The 21731-nt window shown below is 41.4% G+C and overlaps 1 protein-coding gene across 6 annotated transcripts in view; it reads right to left on the minus strand.

The window, feature by feature from the left end:
• Positions 1-3352: 3352 nt before the first annotated feature.
• The window catches only part of ALPK1 (alpha kinase 1), a 107798-nt gene continuing 89419 nt past the window's right edge, over positions 3353-21731 (minus strand). For all 6 annotated transcript variants that reach the window (XM_075998248.1, XM_012766174.3, XM_075998245.1 and 3 more), the window contains 5 exons: positions 19141-21340; positions 16257-16410; positions 12161-12323; positions 9173-9359; positions 3353-7566 (listed from right to left, as the gene is read on the minus strand). In XM_075998248.1, the coding sequence (XP_075854363.1) occupies positions 7367-7566; positions 9173-9359; positions 12161-12323; positions 16257-16410; positions 19141-21340 (2904 nt within the window). In that variant the 3' untranslated portion in view covers positions 3353-7366. The remainder of the gene's footprint in view (positions 7567-9172; positions 9360-12160; positions 12324-16256; positions 16411-19140; positions 21341-21731) is intronic.

Below are 21731 nucleotides of genomic sequence, written 5' to 3' on the forward strand. Positions count from 1 at the left end.
GCCACCGGCTGAAATCTAAAAGCTATTGCCCTCAAAGGGAAGGGCCAGACAGTGGAGGCAGCCCCATGAATTAATTCAGAGGGTCAGATGTCTTGGTTTTATATTTTCAATTTTTATGGCCTTAGGAAGGGAGAAAGAGGAGAGGGCGTGGAAGATGGGGGAGGGGAAAACAAGCAGTTTGGAGAAAAGTGAAAGCAGGGCACCTTCCTCCCCACCCCCAGGCAGGGCATCAGCTGGCTCCTGGATTAACTCTTTGTTTACTGTGGCAAGAACAAAGCTCGTTCTGCTCAGTGAAATACGTCTCAGCAACAGTTATGTAGCAGGGTGCAGAGACTGTGTGGACATCATAGGATGCAAACATTTTCCTTAATATATTCCCCTAAAAGATGTGCATGGGAAGGAATATGCGATCAAGAAAAGGCAATATTAATATTTGAAACAAATTACCAAGGAGACTGTTCCTAAACTTTGACATTAGGCCACATTGTCATCACTTTGGGACAGTGGTCCAGTGGAGACCCCACAGTTTCCCAGGGTTTTGCACTCTGGAAGCCACCCAGCCACCACAGTCCACAGCGGGGACAATGCCCCGGGAGGCCCACGTGACCCCGAGCACAGCATCTCTCCCATTATCCAGGTGGCCGATTGGAGAAACCATCTTTTGGGTGTGTCCTTTCATTTGTTTCTTCTGTCCCACATGCTGAGAGTAACGAGAAGGGTCATTTCTAGTTAATGCTGTGGACAGTGCACTCAGAGTGACCTTTCTGGCTGAGAAGAAGCCATTCATAGTCTGGATTTTTAAACAGTTTTCTCCAAAGCAGAAAAAAAAAAAGCGGGTATATTTCTTTAAAGATCAAAATTTAAATTTAGATGTAGGTAACTGCAGCTCTCTCAGTCTTCTTTTCATAAGAAATGTGATTTTGTTAGGGTCTGAAAAAGAAATTAAACTCTAGGATTATTCTGCAGGAGCAAAAGGGAAGCAATTTTCAGCAGAGTGGAATACATAATTAAACTTTCCAATGGAAAACATAACAGTAAATATGCAAATCACTTAGCAGGTCTCTTCTTCTCCCTTCTAGTAATTGCATGAGTCAATTGTACCAAACTATAAAATGCTTCCTGAAAATAATATTTTCTTGGTAACTGGGATGATTGTGAAAATTTACAAAATATTAACTTTCTTCAAGTATATTTTTCAGTTCATCTTTTTAGCATTTGAGATACAAACTGGTTCATTCTCAGTGTGGCATTTTGGGGACATCTTCAAAAAACAGTTTTGAAGTAACCTAAAGTAAAGCAGTTGACATATACTAAACGATCAATACACTTCGTTCATCTTGGGCTGTATTTTAATCTAATTTTAAAATTATTGGGTGACAAAGTCTGGCCTTCCCTTCACATCTAGGGTAATTTGGAGCTGTCTGTCTCCCGATCACCAGCTACTATGCAGCCACTAAACAACAATAAAAAATTGGCCTCAATAGGATGGATCGTAAACAATAGTCTTTTTGATCATTTGCATTTTTCCCCCTTCTCTCTGGTAACCACGAGTTGAATGTAATGAAAGCTGATACTTGGCAATGCAGAGTTTTAGAAATGCCAAGTTGAATTCATCTTTAGATGTTGTCTAAAGATGTTTAGGAATAACTTTGTGTGTTGAGTGTGTGTTCCAGCTCAGCTTAGTGCAGGGGCTGTGCTGCAGGGGGGAGGGGGGAGGTGAGGCAGGAGGGATAAAGTCAGGGCTCTTTTGTGGCAGGTTGTTGAGGTCATGCCGAATTATAGAGCTGTCTCTAACATCCTGCTCAGTCTCAGGTCATCTCCCTTGGCACTTGTCCGAGAAAGTCCTAGGATTTTGAGAGTTGCAATCGCCTTTGTCAGAACAATTTGTAGCTTTGAGTCTTTGCACGTGACATGTTTCAAAGACTCCTAGGCTCCAGTGCTCTGCAACTTTATCTATGTCCATTGAAGGATCTCGCTAACTTGTCTGTAATGGGGCAAAAGGGCCTGTCACTCAGACGGGTGTCACTCAGCTGGCCTGGCCTGGCTCCTCTGCGAGAAGGTGCCTGGAGGCTGGGGAAGGACATAGCTGGCCAGAGGCAGCGTCTCTCGCCCTCCATCCTCCCTGCTGCAGGTGGCCCAGCGACTGCTGCCTGGCCCAGGGGAACACTGGGCACGATCCAGGTGCTCAGTCCAGAGAGAATGTTCCCTATTGAAATCACGTTGGGAACAAGGCCCTTCAAAGCCAGTCGCTGTGGGTCCTTCTGTTATTCAGAAAAGACCATGTCAAATGTCTAACAAAAGTGCTTCGACAGTCCCTCTCCTTTTCGTGGTTTGTGTAGAAAAAGGTTAAATCTGGTGCCTGTCCTTAGCAGAGAAAAAGTACATATTCTTGCAGAACATATAGCTGGTTGACAGAAGTAATGTTTGAAAACTTGGTTAAAAGTAACAAAATAGGGTATTCTTTGATTTTGAAATCCCTTAGACTAGAAAAACATTAAGAAAATGTTACATTAAAATGTTACATTAAGAAAAAGCATGGGATGGCAAAGTATGGGCAAAGTGTGAATAATAAAGAAATTTCTAACAACGGTTTTGCCTACAATGCATGGGACCCTAAAAAGAAAACCCGTGTCACTTCCATTGTCAGGTAAAACACAAACTAAACTTTAAAATTGGCAAACACAAACTAAACTTTAAAATTCTTTTTAGTTTTGAAAACTAAATAGCTTTTTTTAGAGAGAAATGGATTTTTATGTTAATTTTAACGAATGCACTTATTTAACCTAAAATTAAACACTTTCATACTTATTTTTGTTGTCTTCCTTTTGAAAATTACTTTTAAAAACAAATGGAAGACTGTTATCAATTCAATTATATAAAAAATAATATTTACTGTAATATGCTAACTATTTGCCTAGGCCTCATAAATTAAAGGCTGTATCCCAGCATTTCATTGTGAGCTCATTTCTATACGAGATTCATTTAAAATTTTATTACTGTGTAGAGCACACAATAGAATAATGGTGTAATAACTTGATACTGTAGCTGCAAGATCTGCAACTTACTCTTAGGAAGCTGACTGCCCCAGGGCGGACGGCTGCTCATTTATTTCGCCATATTTAAATCAATTGTGGGGCAGTCAGACCATAAATTGTGTGTCCATCTCAGCTAATAAAATTGGCATCTGAAACAGCAGAGACTTGTACAAAGATTTCACAGCTCCCTCTTTTTGGGATGGGATTCTTCTTTGTACCATCTCCTGCAGAGAATAAAAAATGTACTTAGCTGTAAAAGAACATTCTTCTTCTGTTCTCTTGTTATATTCTCTGTCTTACCACCGTAGAGTTGAGCCCAATGTTTTCAGCTTCGGTAAAGCTCCCACTTACTGCTGGAGGGGGATTCTTTTGTCTGGGCAGCGGAACAAGATAACCGACTTAATCTTCCTAGTAACACGTGAGTCGCCATGTATCATTTTAATCTGCAAAACACGAGGGCTGAGTAGTGTCACATGCTGATTTTACTTTTCTATGAGAAAGTGACTCCCTGGCTCAATGATGGATTGCTTGTTCTCTTTAAACAACAGTCAAGATGGTGAATGCCCTGGGGTGATAGACAGAGTGTGCAATGGGAAAAGGGGCAAATCTGATGGCCCGGTTCAAGTTCACCTGACAAAGCTGGGGCAGTCTGCAAGCAGCATTCGAGAAAGGATTATTCACACTTGCATTATATTTTTGAATGCATTTTTTCCCTTGTGCAGCTGCAAAGCTCCCTCACACTGAAGGTTTATGCACCATAATAAAGAGATTTATTTTTTTTTTCTCTCACTCTCTCCTGCTTCTTACAATTTACACCTAATTTCTACAGAACGGCTCAGGCAGAGGACATCTGTATATCCAAACTGCACAGAACAAACATCACCTTCAAAACAATAGCACTGCGAAAAGACAGTAACAAAAGTCTGGCATTTTCGATATCGGAAGGAACAAAGATAAAGTCTCCTTAAATCAAACTCCACTCCTGAAACGTAGCTTTATTATTGTCATTTCATGACTCTACTCACTCCATGAGCAAGAGATAAAAACCAATTATTTAATTCACTTTAGAAACATGATAATGCAGTTTTCCTAAGGATTACTTCAAAATTTTTCAATATCCATTTTGTAATGAGAAATAAACATTAAAACATAGAGGGAGAACATTTAAAAAGTTTAAGCACAAGAAAGCAAAATCAGTCTCTTTATAAGTTAGGGGTGGGACTGAGGACATTCTGTTTTTTTTTTTTTCTTCCAAATTTCCATCCTTCTGTCCATCCACTTTTCCACCCACATCTCACCTTGTTGCAGAATGGTTTTCTGAAGTCTGGGGAATTCAGACATTCTTTCCTTATTGCCTCTTAGCGTAAGCAGCAAGAGTTAGCGAGCTAAGAAGCACTTATTGGTCATCTAAAATACAAAAAATTATTATTGGTGTTTCTTTCACTTATTCAATTACTTATTTAGACACCTAAGTACCAGCTGTTACGCACACTGTATAACAAGCAAAGGCTAGGGAGTAGGAAGAGGCACAAGGCCAGTTCAGGCTGGTAGGACAGTGTCACCTCCAAGGTGACCTCCCTTGATCCCCATTGGCTGGTATTCATGTCCCTTTGGTCTACTCCCACATTGCGAGTGGGTTGGTCTGCGTGGCCAACAGAACATCAACGTGATGGTGTGTTATTTCTGAGACTAGGTTATAAAACATGTTGTGGCTTCTGCTTCTCTCTCCCTTAGGTTTTCCCAGCTTTACAGACTTTTTCTGTAAATGTCCACAGGGTGAATATTTTTATAGTAACTCTGCTGCATATTGTCTATGTCACAAGTGCTCAACTCTGCTATTGTAACGTAAAAGCAGCCATAGATAATTCATCACTGAATGGGTGATTGTGTTTCAATAAAACTTTATTTGAAAAACAGGTGACAGTGGGTTTGACCCATGGACCATAGATTCCCGATCCCTGTTCAGCAACATCTAAAAGGTTACTCAGTCAAATACTGGCCTCTTTTGCTGTCAGCAATCTTCTGTCTATGTCCTTAGTCTCTCATTCAATCAATATTCTATGTTTTCTTGATTTTTCTGCAGGGTTTTACACATTGACCACTCCTCCTTTTCTTCTTCCCTAATTAGTTTGTTTGATACAAGTCTCAGTTTTCGTCATCTCTATTTAATCATTCTCCAGACTTTCTTTGGTATTCCTTCCTTTCTATGACTTTTTTGCATTTAAGAAAAATTTTTGTGGAGATTTAAAAACATATGGAAAACTAGAAAGACTGCTACAATGAATCCCCATGTACTTCCCTCCCTGCTTCAACTTCAGGGCACAGGGGCCAAGCTTCTTTCACTTCTGCACCTGCTTTTGTTTTTTCTCTAGAGTATCTCTAACATATCACTTCATCATTTTGTCTAATGCTTAGTCCATAGTTGAAATCCCTAAGTGCCTCGAAAGTGTTATTTTACCACTAATTTATTGTCCCACTTTTAGTGCTAAGACGGATTGAGCTGTTAGTAGCATCAGCCTGACTCCTGCTTGATAAAGTTCCCCATCAACTTGTATCCTAAGTTTCAGCAGCCATCAATGCTTTTTTTGTCCAGATTTATTATTTCATGAAGGGCTGCAAAATCGTGATTTTCTAGTTCTATTTTTCCTTCTATGTTTATTACTTGGAACTCTTCTATAATGTTGAATAGAGTTAATGGGGATAATAGGCAAATTTGTCTTGCTCCCCTTCTCGAATTAAAAGTTTTAACTGTTCCACTATTAATTATTGTATTGATGTTTTCAAAAGAAGCTTAAGAAACCCCTTATTAAATGTAGAAAGTTTTCCTTTATGCCTAGTGTTTGAGTGTTTGAAGAGCTTTTTTTAAAACCATGAATTGATTTTGAATTTTATTAAATGATTTTCTGCATCATTTGTGATTATATGATTTTCTCCCTTTATTTTGTTAATAGGATAGATTACATTTTCCCCCATTTCTTTAATAAACTTGTGTTCTCTAAAAACCAGATACGGGGAAAGGATTAGACATGGGGGAAATCACTGTAAAGGAGCAACGGGAGGGAATATGAGTGACAGGGGGCCAGGATGCGGGGCTGACACCTATGAAAGGAGATGGCAAAGGGGCAGGACTGGGCAGGCAGAGTCCTAGACTACGGCCCGGTTTTACACAAGTGTTGGTCAGGCCAATGGGAAGACTTCGCGCCACAGTCAGTTGTTAGAAATGTCCTGAGCTGGGTGCCCTTGCCGCGCTCTGTCACCGGCCGAGCGCCCCGGGAGGAACCTGGCTCCGCAGAAACACAGCCATGGACCCAGGGGTGGAAGCCTGGGGTGTCAGCCAACGCTGCTCCCCATGGCGCAAGACTGGAATGGGCCTGCTTCGCCCCAGTTGCGATCAGGAGGAGGCCTGGGCAGCACCCCCAAACTGAGAAAGGGGTGACCATCTAGTGTCCAGACTCTTCCCCTAGGCGAGTGTGAGTCCCCCCACCAGGTAAGACCTTCAGAAGGAAAGTGGGGGCGGGGCGGGGAGAGCACCAGGTGCAGCCCCAAAGAGCAACCGCAGAAAGGAGCTGGCTCATGTCACCGGTCTCCCTTCCATGCGGTTCTTCCAGCGAGACAAGGAGCTGCCCCACCTGCGTGAAGCAGCAGCTCTGCGTGGGGCGCGGGCGGGCTGTGGTGGCCGTGAAGACACGCCCTTCTGCCATCGTGCGGTGCAGAGTCGACACACTGGAAGAAAATATGGGGGAATCAAAAAGAAAGAAACTCAGAGTACAGGGAAGATCTCAATACCATATGTAACCAAGAAGCCATCAAATAAAGGATTGGTGGATTCAACTATATAAAACATTGGAACTCATGTCACAAAGGTCTGGGATTTTTAATATATGAAGAACTCCTAAATCCACAGGAAAAGCACCAATAGTATCAGTCTTGCTAGATAGTGACAAAAAGCTCCCAAATTGCAATGGCGTAAACAACAAAAGGTTGGGTGTTTTTCCCCCCAGCAGTGCTTTGTCTCCATCAGGGATCAGCTGGGGCTCTTTCCACGGTCCCTTCACTGTGGGACTTAAGCTCAGAAGCAGCTACCCGCCCCCCCCCCTTGGTAACTGAGGCACAGGGAAGAGCGTTTGCAGGATCTTATCCTGGCAATGAAATGCAGGCCTGAAAGTGACACTCGTCAATTCCCCTCACAAGTCATTGGCCAGAACCAGTGCCACAGCCTCACCCAACCCCAAAAGGACCAGGCTGTGCCATATTTTGTGGGCCTGAAAGGAGAGGAGAGTTCGATATTGGTGAGTGTCACTAAGGTCTGTTGCATTTCCAATCCAGGTAGTCTATGACGTGTTTGGCTTCTTGAAGGAAGGTCTAGTCAGAGAAAGACGATGACATATTTCATTGCACTCCACATGCTGGTTATTAAAGAAGTAAAAAATTCCTCTCTTTCCAAAATTGGTAGTGACATCTTTCTGATCAACAGAGTGAATCTGGGGGTCTGTGAGGTAGATGAGCCCTTTTCCGTTACCAGTCACCCAACCTACAAGAGAGATGAACACACCTGAGTATCAAATCTTCTATAAATGTCAGGCAGGTGTTTTTTTTTCAAAGACACACACACACACACACACGCACACGTACTTAACGAGATGCTTTAAAAACTTGGTCATCCTGTGGTTTATATACAGTAATTTCCACTAAGGAATTTGGGCTGCATATTCCAATGATTGGTTTAAGAAGAAGAATGAAATATTGGGTAATTATAGTTGTCAAATATGATACCCAGATGACCAATTTTCAAGGAATTAGAAAGCAAAACAATGTACAGAATGATTATTAAAATCAGAATTTTGAATATTTCTTTCATGATTATTCAGAATTTTCTTTAATGCCTTATTCATTAACTCATATATTCATGTGTTTACTCAACAAATATTTATTGAGTGCAGACACTGTGCGAACCGTTTTGGGTACTGGGATATAGAAGTGAACAAGCTAGTCAAAAATATTTGTATTCATGAAGCTAAATTCTTGTGAAGGGGAACAGATCAAAAACGACAAATAGGTAAAACATATGACAGAGTGATAAATGCTATGGAGGGGAAATAGGGAATGTCTTGGGGTAATCATGGAATCATTGCTAGAAATAATTATAATAAATCTCATTTGTCATTTACATGAAGTGCACGGTATTTGTCAGTAAGAATTCTGATGAATAAAATACCAGACAAACTAAAACAAAATTAAAATATTAATGTATATGTTAAAAGAAGTCAGATGCAAGCATACACAGCTTTATATTCCATAATGTTTCCAATTATAAAACCCAACATCATATTTTTAATAAGGGTAAGGGGTGGAGAAAAGGAAAAGTGGGCCAGGCGTGGTAGCGCATGCCTGTAATCCTAGCACTCTGGGAGGCTGAGGTGGGAGGATCGCTTGAAGCCCAGGAGTTCAACACCAGCCTGAGTAAGAGCAAGACCCCACCCTACAAAACACAGAAAAATTAGCCAGGAGTCGTGATGTGCTCCTGTAGTCCCAGCCACTTGGGAGGCTGAGGCAGGAGGACGGCTTGAGTCCAGGAGGTTGAGTTTGCAGTGAGCTATGATCACTCCACTGCACTCTAGTCTGGTCACTAAGCAAGACCTCTGTCTCAAAAAAGAAAAAAAAAAAAAAGGGAAAAGTGAAAAGAAGATGAATGCAACAGTGTTGAATCTGTATCACTCAAGTCTACCTGAGTAAAATAAAAAAGCTCTCATGGATTTCCTCTGAGATTAAGCCCAACAGAATAGGAGCCAGATCCTCCCTAACTATGAGACACCTTGCGGGGCAGGGGTGGGGAACCTGCAGCCTTCTGATTTCAAGATTGTTCTTTTTTAAGCACCAAAGAAGGCAAGAAAAGCTTCATCTTTCTCTGCTGCACCCCTTTTAATAAAAGGATTTGTTCTGTAAAATTAAATTTGGATTCAATCAAATGGCTGCACTTAAGAACCTAGGAGGCCAAAGTTCCTGAATCAATTAATTTAATTCTAAATAGTAGTCTATATACTGAACAATCTATCAAATGATTATGAAGCTAGTTATGAAATATCACATTTACATATAAGTAGTATTAAAAATAAAAATTAATTTCCAGTTTCACATACCTTGTAAATCAACCACAATATCTCTATGGTTAGAAAACTCATAAGAAAAGTGACCATAAGCCAAGCCATATTCTGTGGCTTTGTATTCTGTTTTCACCACTTTTGTGTTATTTGATAATTTTACAAATTCTCCCAGTATGTAAGGTTCCACACTGACACATCCTTTTATTGTCTTGTCCTCTAAAATCTGAAAAATAGAGATGGAAAACAGGATAGCATAATGGTAAAGGCCATTGACTTTGGACTTGGGTGGGTCTTGGTTTAAATCAAGTCTCTGCCACCTGAGAGCTTTGTTACTTCACTTCTCCAGACTTCAATTTCCTTAAAAGTGGTATAATCATAATAACCTTTTAGGTTTGTTAAAAGGATTATATTAAAAAGTTGTGTAAAGTGCTTAACATTGTATGTGGCATGTAATTGAACCTAAAGTTATTATTCAGCATACATATTATTAAGCATATACTGATCACTTAAAAATTATGCCTTGAAGTGACCTATCCTTGAGGCTAACTTTCCAGGACATGTAGTTAGATCATGCACTGGGACTCTGGGTTGGAATATCAGCTCAAGAATTTCTGTACAATGTGACCTATTTTGTGAAGTTGTTTCAAAGGTTAATGTTTATAAAATGCCTAGCACAGCAAGTGACATAAAGAGGGTACAAATAATTATACTATAGAACTGTAGTAACCAAAACAGCATGGCATTGGCATAAAAACAGACACATAGAACCAGGAAACAGGATACAGAAATAAATTTACACATCTATAGTGAACTTATTTTCAACAAAGTTGCCAACAACATACATTGGGGAAAGGTCTCTTTAATAAATGGTGCTGGGAAAACTGGATATCCACATGCGGAAGAATGAAACCAGACCCTTATCTCTCACCATATACCAAAATCAAATAAAAATGGGTTGAAGACTTAAATCTAAGGCCCCATATTATGAAACTACTAAAAGAAAATGTTGAGGAAACACTTCAGGACATTGGTCTGGGCAAAGACTTCTCAAATGAAACCCCCAAAGCACAGGCAACCATAGTAAAATTGTATGAATGGGATGATATCAAGCTAAAAAGCTTCTGAACAGCAAAGGAAATCTCCACAAAGTGAAAAGAATGGGAGAAAGTATTTGCAAACTACCCATCTTACAAAGGATTAATAACTAGAATATATAAGGAGCTCCAACAACTTAATAGAAAAAAAATCAAATAATCCAATTAAAAAGCGGGCAAAAGGCCAGGTACAGTGGCTCACATGTGTAATCTTAGCACTTCTGGAGGCTGAGGCAGGAGGATCACTTGAGCCCAGGAATTTGAGGCTGCAGTGAACTATGATGATGTCACTGCACTCTAGTCCTGGCAACAGAGCAAGATCCTGTCTCAAACAAAACAAAATAAAACAAAAATGAGGGCAAAAGATCTGAATAAGACATTTCTCAAAAGAAGACATACAAATGGCCAACAGGTATATGAAAAAATGCTCAACATTATTAGTCATCGGAGAAATGCAAATCAAAACTATTTAACACAATGAGATCATCTCACCCCAGTTAAAATGGCTTATATCAAAAAGGCAACAACGAATGCTGGTGAGGACATGAAGAAAGGGGAACCCCTGTACACTGTTGGTGGGAATGTGAATTAGTGCAATTATTATGGAGAACAGTATGGATGTTCCTCAAAAAACTGAAACTATGAAAATAGAGCTACTCTATGACCCAGCAATCCCACTGCTAGGTATATATCTAAAAGAAAGGAAATCAGTATATTAAAATGATTTCTGCACTCCTATGTTTATTGCAGCACTATTCACAAGAGCCAAGATTTAAAATCAACCTAAGTATCCATCAATGGATGAATGGATAAAGAAATTGTGTTACATGTACACAATGGAGTATTATAGAGCCATAAAAAGCAATTTGCAGCAATATGTATGGAACTGTAGAACATTATGTTGAGTGAAATAAGCCAAGTACAGAAAAACAAATTTCACATGTTCTCACTCATATGTGGGAGCTAAATATTAAAACAATTGACCTCATGGAGACACAGAATAGAATGATGGTCACTGAAGCCTGGGAAGGGTGGCAGGGAGAATAAAATGGGGATGGTTAATAGGTACAAAAAAAGATAGAATAAACTATTTGATGGCAGAAAAAAGTGACTATAATCAACAATGAGTTAGGGTATACTTTAAAATAAATAAAAAAGTGGAACTGGAATGTTCCTAATACAAAGAAATGATAAATGCTTGAGGTGATGGATGCCTCAATTACCCTGATTTGATTAATACACATTAAATGCCTGTATCAAAATGTCACATGTACCCTACAAAGATATACAACTATTATGTACCCATAATATTTAAAAATAAAAAGAAGGTACAAAATGGATGATATTAATAGTTATTATTATGAGTGATAAAAAATAAAAATATCTCTGGCCAGTGAAAAAATTACTGTAAGCATGAATGCACTAAGGATCTAAATATATTTGGGGGAGCAGGGCTTTCTTGATCCAAAGAATAGAAAACTCAATGGGGATATTGGTCTTGATCTATTTAAAGGGGTATCTTTGTGGAGAGAGACTGGTCTCAGTGGTCCCAGAAGGCAGGGCTGTAATCCATGGATAGAAGTTAAAGGAAGATAGATTTGGGCCAAATATAGGAACTTCCTAACAACTAGAATTATTTGAAAGTAAAATGGTAATAATTAATTTTTCTTACTAAAGGTGTTTAGATCAATGGATATTCAGGTGTGACTGGGAGGATCCAAATGATGCATTCAGGGTCATACTATTACAAATCTAAGCAGATGGAAGCAAATGAAGCCAATGAAACCAATGAAGTAGATGAAGGATTCTGGTCATGGAGTTTATTGGATTTTACCAGAATGATGGTAGAAGTACACAGGTAGGTAACAGAAATCTAATCTAATATACATATACAACCTGTTGAACCAATCCTTGATTTCTTTAATCTTACCAGTAATATTGTGGATGGGATGTAGAAGATCTGTGTTGGAATGTTCTGTTCATAGAGCCTCTTGTTAAACTCTGTCACATAGTACTGTGCGGTCATCTGCCGCTCCACATCCGTGAAGTGGTGCCACAGCCCCTTCTGCTCCTTATATTCTTTCCCAACATATCTACGAACAGAGGAAATCCACACAACTAAGTGCAAAAGTGATCTTACTTACCACTGAGTAAGAGGGAAGAACTAAAAGGAGACATGCAAAAAATGCTTTAAAGATGTTACATTTTCTCTGCCTTAGGCAGTCAATATTGATTATTTTGACTTATGATTTCAATAATTTTGTAAAAGCTCACTGAACAATGGAACAGAGCTCGTGCTAGTTGGCTCAGAATGATATTGATTAGAAAGGGAAAATGTCCACTTATTGAGCATAGATGTTCTCCAGACCTCTGGAGAGACAAGGAGGTCAGCATGGGGTACTGGCATGTGCATGGACTCTGGAGCCAGATCTTTCACTCCCTGCAGTGTGGCTTTATACAGGTCAATGGACCAGTCTTAAGCCTTCTATATCCCTTCCTTTTATGATCACTTCATCTCTACGAAAACTTATTTTCCATCAACAACTCTTACGTGCCTAACACTGTGATAGTCCTGAGTGTCTTGAAGAAGGTGTGAGACACGATTTGTATATTTCAAGGGTGTACAGCACAGTTGGAGAGGGAAGACACAGGCAGTAAATGATTCAGTGTTGAAAGGAGTGAAACAGTAGTACTATACTTTACTGTAGTTTAAACTTGCTATAAGCTGGTGTGAATTTATGAGTAATTTCACCTGTGCTCAGAGTGACCTCTGAGAATTAAAGGGAGCTGTCTGAGACACAGACCTCAACCAGAAAAATCTCTCTCCAGAAATTTCTGAATCCAATGTGATAATGGAATCCAAGACAGCTATGATTTTGGTCATTCTGACTCCTGAGGATCAGAAAGGAAATTTGACAGTGGAGACTGTAGAAGAGGAGCCAATATAGCATGGGAAAGCAGCCTGAAGAGATGCAGTTGTCATAACAGGGATATTCTACAAGTGCTTCAGGCAGTTCTGCTATGGAGAGAACCCAAGACCTGCAGAACATTTGAACTAATTCAGAACTTTGTGGACTGAGGCCAGAGTTGTGAACAAAAGAGCAAACCCTATGGGTTCTGGTACTGGAGCATTTTCTGAACATTCTGCCAGAGGACCTCTGGCCCTGGGTATAGGATCATCAATCTGGGAATAGAGGCCCATTCCTTCTCTCGTCTTATACCATTTTTATGGGACCATTTTTATTTAGTAAGGATTTGTTAATGGAGAACTGTCACCGTCATTTTTTTCTTTCAATCTGCAGATGCCTTTATTTTGCCTTCCTCCTTGAAAGCTGGTTTCACTAAGTATATTACTTCCATTGTCTCTGACTTCCATTGTTGCGACTGAGAAATCAGCTGTATATCTAATTGACATTTCTTTGTATGTAATCTTTTTTGACTGCTTTTTAAGACTATTTCTTGTTCCTTGGTGCTCTGAAGTTTGACTACTAAGTAACTAGTAGTGGATTTATGATTGCCTTCTTTCCTTTCCTCCTTCCTTTTTTTTTTTTTTTTTTGAGACAGAGTCTTGCTTTCTTGCCTAGGCTAGAGTGAGTGCCGTGGTGTCAGCCTAGCTCACAGCAACCTCAAACTCCTGGGCTCAAGCGATCCTCCTGCCTCAGCCTCCCGAGTAGCTGGGACTACAGGCACGAGCCACCATGCCCGGCTGATTTTGATATTATATATATTAGTTGGCCAATTAATTTCTTTCTATTTTTATGGTAGAGACGGGGTCTCGCTCAGGCTGGTTTTGAACTCCTGACCTTGAGCAATCCGCCCGCCTCGGCCTCCCAGAGTGCTAGGATTACAGGCGTGAGCCAACGCGCCCGGCCTCCTCCTTCCTTTTAGTTCTTTCCCCCTCCCAAGCTATCCTCCTTGGGATTTAATGTGACCACTATATGTAAAGATCAATGTATTTTGGCAATTCTGGAAAATTACCAGAAATTATCTATTAGACTATTGCTTCTTTTCTATTTGCTTTGTTATTTTCTTCTGATCAGATGTATGTTGAACCCTCCCATTCCATTCTCCATGTCTCTTATTCTCAATTTATTTCTCATCTCAAATCCTCTTACGATATATTCTGGTATATTAGTTTCCTAGGGCTGCTGTAACAAAGTGCCACAAACTTGGTGGCTTAAATAACAAAAATTGACCCTGCCATAGTTCTGACATCTAGAAATACAAGATGAAAATGCCAGAAGGGCCATGCTCCTTGTGAAGGCACTGAGGAAGGATCTGTTCTAGGCTTCTCTCCTGGATTTGGGTAGTTCTTTGACTTGTTGCAGCATAATTCCAATTTTCACATGGCATTATCACTGTGTCTGTGTCTATCTACAAATTTCCTCTTTTTATAAAAATAATGGTCATACTGAAGGATGGGCCCACACTACTCCAGCACAAGTTCATCTTAACTTAACTAATTACATCTGCAATGACTCTATTTCCAAATAAGGCCACGCTCTGAGGTACAAGGAACTTCACCATATAGATGTTTGGCAGACACAATTCAACCTATAACACCTGGCTGCACTGCTTAGATGTGTTACTTTGGGCAGTTCCTTAACATCTCTATGATTCAGTTCCCTCATCTATAGAATGAGGATAATAATAGTACCTATTTCATAGGATTTTGTGAAGATTAATTGAATTAGCATGTAAATTATTTAAAACAGGGTCTGGCATGTAGTAAGTACATTTTCATGTTTACTAATATTATTATCAATACACTTTTCAAGAAATGTAATTTTTACTGTTTAAAGAGTTCCCCAATTTGTCTCTCTCTGTCTCTTTCTCTTCCTATTTATTGCCTACACTATTTGGATTTGGGTAGAGAACAAGGTCAATTTTAAATTAAAACATTTGGCTTAACAGCCTTTTTTTTTCTTTAAATCTTTTTTTTTTCTAGACAGAGTCTCACTTTATTGCCCAGGCTAGAGTGAGTGCCATGGCGTCAGCCTAGCTCACAGCAACCTCAAACTCCCAGGCTTAAGCGATCCTTTTGTCTCAGCCTCCCGAGTAGCTGGGACTCCAAGCATGCACCACCATGCCCGGCTAATTTTTTCTATATATTTTTAGTTGATCAATTAATTTATTTGTATTTTTAGTAGAGATGGGGTCTTGCTCAGGCTGGTTTTGAACTCCTGACCTTGAGCAATCCGCCTACCTTGGCCTCCCAGAGTGCTAGGATTACAGGCGTGAGCCACCGCGCCCGGCCTTTGACAGCCTTTTAAAATAGACGATGGTGTAAATTTAGGCCTCAAACTCAATGAGGACTACCTGGGTCATTAATTTTTCAGGTGAGTTTTTGTTTAAAGTTTTCATTCAGAATGAAGGCCAAACTGAAAACTTTTTAGGCATGTGCTCCAGTGGGGTGGGATTTTTAAAGGTAACCTTCACCTTGAGGATATAGCCATTCCCGAGTCCTGCTTTGTATGTGCAGCCTCTGAACTCACTTCCTTCCATATGTAGCTTTTGTCGCTGGTTGCTTCCTCACTCTGCCCCACCTCAGACTTCTACAGAGGACCTCTGGAGGCTTCAGTCATCACATATATCCCCGACATGCTTTATCCTTGGTCTCAGAGGATTTTTCCCCCTTTTTGTCCCAGGCTCACCCATTTACTTAAAACTGTGCCTTTCATAGTTTTTAACCTGTTTGCCAGCATTTTTCATGAGAGTATTTAAGGCTCCCTGGTCTGTCCTATGTCCAGGAATTTTATTTTTCTTATCTGTACAATGTGGTTAATATTGTTTCCTAAAGAATTTGAGATCACGTGTCTAAAACATTCAGCAGAATAGCTGATATAATGTAGGCCCCCAAAACATGGTAACTGTTAGTAATTAATGGATGATGAAGAGGAAGAGAAGAAATCTGAAAACATATATTTTGCTCGACTTTTCAGTCATTTGAAAATCTCGTAACTACTTAACAGAAGGACAAGTTCAGTTCATTCTACATTAGTCATGCATGTGTTTTTAAGTGATACCTCCCCAGAATTTCTTCTTGATGAAGATGATGAACCCAGAAAGCATTTCTTTGTCTGCCTTTCTTCTTCACAGCCAGGTAGTCCCCCAGGTACACAGCAGTTTCCTGTGCTGTCCAGAGTCCAGAATTTTTGGAATATTTTAACAAAAGAGCATCTGGAGAAAGATAAGATGAGAATGGATCTTATTTTCAAAAGGATGTTATGATTCATGAATAGAGTTGAAGTGACACGAGTCCTAAGCCAGCTCATCTGAAACCTGCGGCTTCTTTATACATTTTCTCAAATGTATACATTTTCTCTTCTGTGACTACTATGGTATTAAAATGTGAGTGATGGGATAAAAATGTGATGTTTTACAAATTATAATATAGAATAGCCTTTGATTCATAAAATTTCTTATTTGTGAAGGCAAAGGATAAACTAAAACCAGAGTGTCTTTATAAAAGTAGTAGAAAACAAAGGAATTTTTAAACCAGAACCCCCCCCCCCAAAGAACCCGCCCCCCGTCCACCTTGGGACAGGTCATATAAACTTGCAAGTTCTTATTAAATATTATTATCTGGGGATCCCAAATAATAGAGACTAAGACCTCTGCCAGATCATAGAGATAGAAATAAACTAAATAATTTTACTTGACTTGATAGATCCTGGCAGCTCCAGGGATCCTAGATTGTAATCGAATGACATCCTAATTTTATCTCAATTGTTTTAAGTTGGGACAGTTCAGAAACTACTTGAGAAAATGTAGTTACTGTACAAAGAGGCAAACTCAACTGAAAAAGGAAAAGATAAGAAGAAAGTACAAGGACAGTCTCCACCTTATAGAATGGAAGAACAGTGCTAAGCAAGACAGCGTCTCTTTGAGAGAAAAGACCAACATGAACTCTAAGGAAGGAATGCAACATTTTGGTTAAAGTTAAAATGAAGTAGACAAAGACCCCCTGTGTCTAGGTGGTGACAATGGACAAACCGAGAGGACACGCAGGAGAGGAAACACTTACAGTCAGACGAACCCACAAAACTGGGAAGGGATGACTGTGGGCTGGGAAAGATGGTGACCAGGGTTGGGTGACACAGTCAGAGAGGCTGGGAGGAAGACGGAGGTGAGCTGCTTGCATGCACTCAAGAAGGGTGATGAATTGAGAGAAGAAAGGAGGAAGGGTATAATGGTTCTATTTCTGCAACTTTTGGCCTCACTTCTTTCAGTGTGGTTTTTCATCCACAAATTGGCCCATAATAACGATAAATAACAATAGAGCAATTCCCTAACTCTAAGAAATAGGATTTCAAAATTACAGAATCTCATAGCAAGTGAAGAAATCACATTACTAGAAAATTTTGCTTTTAAAAACAAGGTTTTTGTTGTTGTTGTTGTTGTTATTGTTGTTTTGGTTTTTGTTGTTGTTGCCCAGGCTGGCCTCAAACCCTCAAACTCCTGGGCTCAAGCAATCCTCCTGCCTCAGCCTCCCTAGGAGCTGGGACTGTAGGCACACAGTACCGAGCCCAACCTGATCTGTATTTTAATCTGACTTCAAGGTGGCAGGCAAAACACTGGAATACTCTGAAGCAGAAGTTCTCAACATGGGCTTTAAACAGAATCACTGTAGATCTCATAAGAAATACCCATGCTTGGATCCACACCCCTGACCCATTAGATGGAAATTTCTGGGGGGAGCATCGGAAGCTTTCAAAAGCTCCCCAGGGGATGTTCCTGATGACAGAGCTGAAAGCTACTATTTAGTGTGCACTGCATAGTAATCCATGTGGTCCACTTCTTCTGAGATGCAATTGCTAATTTTTCCCATTCAATTCTTTTGTATATTGGGAGGGTGTTATGATATGACTCTCTGGGCTAAGACAAGAATCTCCTGCCTTCCTTCCAGCTTCTCTGCCATTTCTAAGCTGTGTTAGATGCACTGACTGCTCCGTGGCCCCAGCTCAGCCATGGGCAGTGATCTCAGGCTGTTCCTTACGTAAGAAGTAGCTGCTGATGGCAACAGTAGGGGTCTGAATATTTGTGTCCCCCCTGCCCCAAATTCATGTTGATAGCCCAACCCCACAAGGTAATGGTGATAGGGGGTGGAAGGTTTGGGGGGTGGTTAGGTCATGGAGGTGGAGCCTTCATGAATGAGATTAGTGACCTTATAAAAGAGACCCCAGAGAGACCCCTTACCTTTTCTACCATGTGAAGACACAGAGAAAAGGTACATTCAGTGTACGAGAAAGTGGGCCCCCACCAGACACCAAATCTGCCGGTACCTTGATCTTGGACTTATAGCCTCCAGAATTTTAAAGAATTTCTGTTTTTCACATGCTACCGAGTTGATGGTACTTCATTTTAGCAGCATGAATGGACTAAGGCAATAAGGGGGCCCCTGACTGATACACTGGCTGGTAAGAAACCAACTAGGTGGGTGGGTATGAAAAATCTCTGCCTTCTTGGAAGGGTGATATTTAACTAGATCAAACTTTGTCCCCCTAGAATGTGAATAGGGGAAAAAATAGAGAGAAATCAGCTGGTTGGGAAAGAGAATCCAAGGAGACAATAGATGTGGAGTGGGCAATATGGCGTCCAAACTCTCAAAACCAGCTGGTTGGTCATGAGAACCGATGGAGAGGACAGATGCTGAGTGGGTAAGATGGCAGCAGCTGTCTCAAACCCTGAATGATGGCTGTACCCGAGTCCTCCAAGATCCTGTCTCCCTCTCCGCCCCATGGATCTTTAGAGCAAACCTCTAAGTACGTGCAGAAGTATAATTCCTCTGTGAGCTCACAAAGCACACAAGGGCTTTGTGTCTTTCAGGAGCTTTAAGTGGTCTACAGAACAAGCTCTTGGAACACAGATGCTTCCTGGGGGTGTCCTTCTGGGAAAGGTTGTACTTACTGTGTGCTCGGTGGAGTTGGCTGGGCTTAAAGACTCCCGTGTTCTCCAGCCTCTGAAACAGCCAGTCGTGACTCACTCCTGCCAAGAGTTTCTCAAAGTCAGCAGGCTGCAAGGTGCGAGCCTCAAGGATCTCTTGCCTTGTCTTTCCCGGCAGGGAAACAAAAGAACTCCCACTGGAATTCAGATAGGACCACGGGCTTTCCCCCTCGGAAGAGCCACTGGAAAATGCAGGTGATCTCAACCACCACGCCGAGGACGAGCTGGAGTTCTGACTACAGTTGAGCATGTTTCCAGGTTCGTTTCCTTCCTCGGTGGTAGTGCAGTCTTCGTTGAGGACGGGGAAGAGAATGTTACTGCTCACAAGGGAACTGGGGGTCTCGGCGCTGTGCCCAGGTGGCTGTCTCAGAGCACACGGTCTATGAGAGCCGCATCTGCCCGTGGACTGAACATCTGTGCTGCCAAGCACTTGGCCCTTCTCGTCCACGATGGAGGCATCAGGGTCAACGCCCTTTTCGTCCATGGTAGAGGCATCGGGGTCAACGCCCTTCTCATCTATGGTGGCGGCATCGGGGTCAACGCCCTGCTCTGTAACTGAATCACCCCTCTGTCCTGAGTCCGGATTTTGAACTGGCCAAGGAGGAGTGAAAGAGCTACATGCTGCCATGACGGAACTGTTGCCCAGAGCATTGTCCATGACTATCTGAAAGTCGAAGGGGGCATCTTCTGTGCCTTCTGCTGTTTCTCCTTCTGGGTCAACCCAGGAGGGCCGATCTTTCCACGTAGGGCCTATGCTTCTTTCACTGAGTTCTCCTTCCTTCTCTTCCCTATGCCTGTCTTTGGCATCACAGTCAGTTTCTGGAAACTCATCAATTATTTCAAACGTTTCTTCTGGAACTGAAGGATTTGTGGCCATATCCTTGAGCCCACCAGAATCAGAAGACCAAGAATCGGAACCACATGGGGGTCTGGAGTGAGCAGAAGTAGTTCTGGGTCCAATATTTCTGACTTCCTGGGTACCTTCTGGAGCTCCTTCGAACAGGCCTGCACCAGAGGCCAAGAATGTGCCCGCTGTGTTACGAGGAGGGAAGGTTGTCAAAGGCATGTGTTTGTGCAGTTGGCTTTGAGAAGACTCTGAATTGTCCTCCTGGAGAGTGAGACCACAAAGCTCTGAACACGATGAACGCACAGTGCTACCCTTCTTGTCATTCCCCGGTTCCTCCGACAAGGCAGTAGAACACTGTGTGTCCACAAGGTGTTCTTCTTTGCTCTGTTCTTTCCTTGGTGACCTCCCGTCAACGTGATAATTCACTTCCTCCCAGCTTGTGGAGGAACTAAACCCTGATAACTTGCTCCACGAACTTGAGCTCTGGCTGTCACTCAGAGACTTGTTCAAACCACCTCCCTCACCGTTGCTGTGGCCTGGTGGCTCTGTCTCAGCCTCCATGTCCTGGTCCAGGGACACTCGAAATGCATCAGAATGAATCCAGTTTCTCCTTCCTGCCCTTCTGAGTTTCTCCTGACTATTTTTAGCCATTTGGGAGGAAGCTATTCCCATACCTTTCTGAGAGCATGGTCTGTCTTGGGTAGTACTCACAGTATCGACGTTTCTTGTTTCTGTTTTTAGAGCAGTGATACAGACTCCTGTTTTCGTTTCTTTCTGCTTATTTTTGCTGTCTCTACAAGTGCTTTCAAATACCTCACACACTGAAGTATGGTGCTGTGAATAGGTTTCAAGGATATTTTGGAAATCCGCTTGCCCATGCAAGATGGGTTCATCCAACCTGTACTTGAAACTCTCTGGAACATAAGATCTGTCATCTAAATTTGAGAAGCTTTGAACTTGTAAATGGTCCTTCACCTGGGCAATCATAGACATGATTTCTTGAGACAAAGCTTCTCTGTCCTGACTTTTGGAGGAAGTACTGAAAGTGTACAGCTTCTCCATCGCTTCCCTACAAAGCTGACCGGCCGCACAGACTGTCCCCGTGTCCCCATGCAGTCTTCTGTGCACTGTGGTGAGACCGAAAGCAGCTTTGACAAAACTGTGGAGCTCCTGTGTTCCGGTAACAGGCCCGTCTCTCCTCCTGGTGAGGAGGCCCATTTCAAAGGCCTCTTTGGCTTCGGCCAGGTACAAGTTTTTCATTCCTGGAGGACAGTCATTAGAACTACTGTATGACAACAAGCATGTGCCTCGGATATTCTGGGGAAAATACCAAATACAAAATCAGTTATGGAATTGGAAACTGGAAGTGAACCAGGGCAAACTTTTCATTCCTGGAGGACAGTCACTTGAAATATTGCAGGAAAGTGGACACATGCCACCAATATTCTAAGGAAAACACACAAGCAAACACTGAGTTAAGGACCTGAGGTCTTTTTGGTGAATCAGAAGGAGGGGCTGGGATGAAAGCGATTGGTTGGCATGAAGGGATGAGAAATTAGTTTCAGCTACCATCCTACTGTAGCCCTGATACTTTCTGATTAAAGATGGTAGATCTGTGATTGTTGCTATTATCAGTTTTAGCAAAGTCTATACCTGGGAATGGACACAGTAAGTTTCAATATGCAAATAAGGTTGCTATATATGAACA

This window comes from Microcebus murinus, chromosome 27 (assembly GCF_040939455.1).
Source record: "Microcebus murinus isolate Inina chromosome 27, M.murinus_Inina_mat1.0, whole genome shotgun sequence".
Lineage (NCBI taxonomy): Eukaryota > Metazoa > Chordata > Mammalia > Primates > Cheirogaleidae > Microcebus > Microcebus murinus.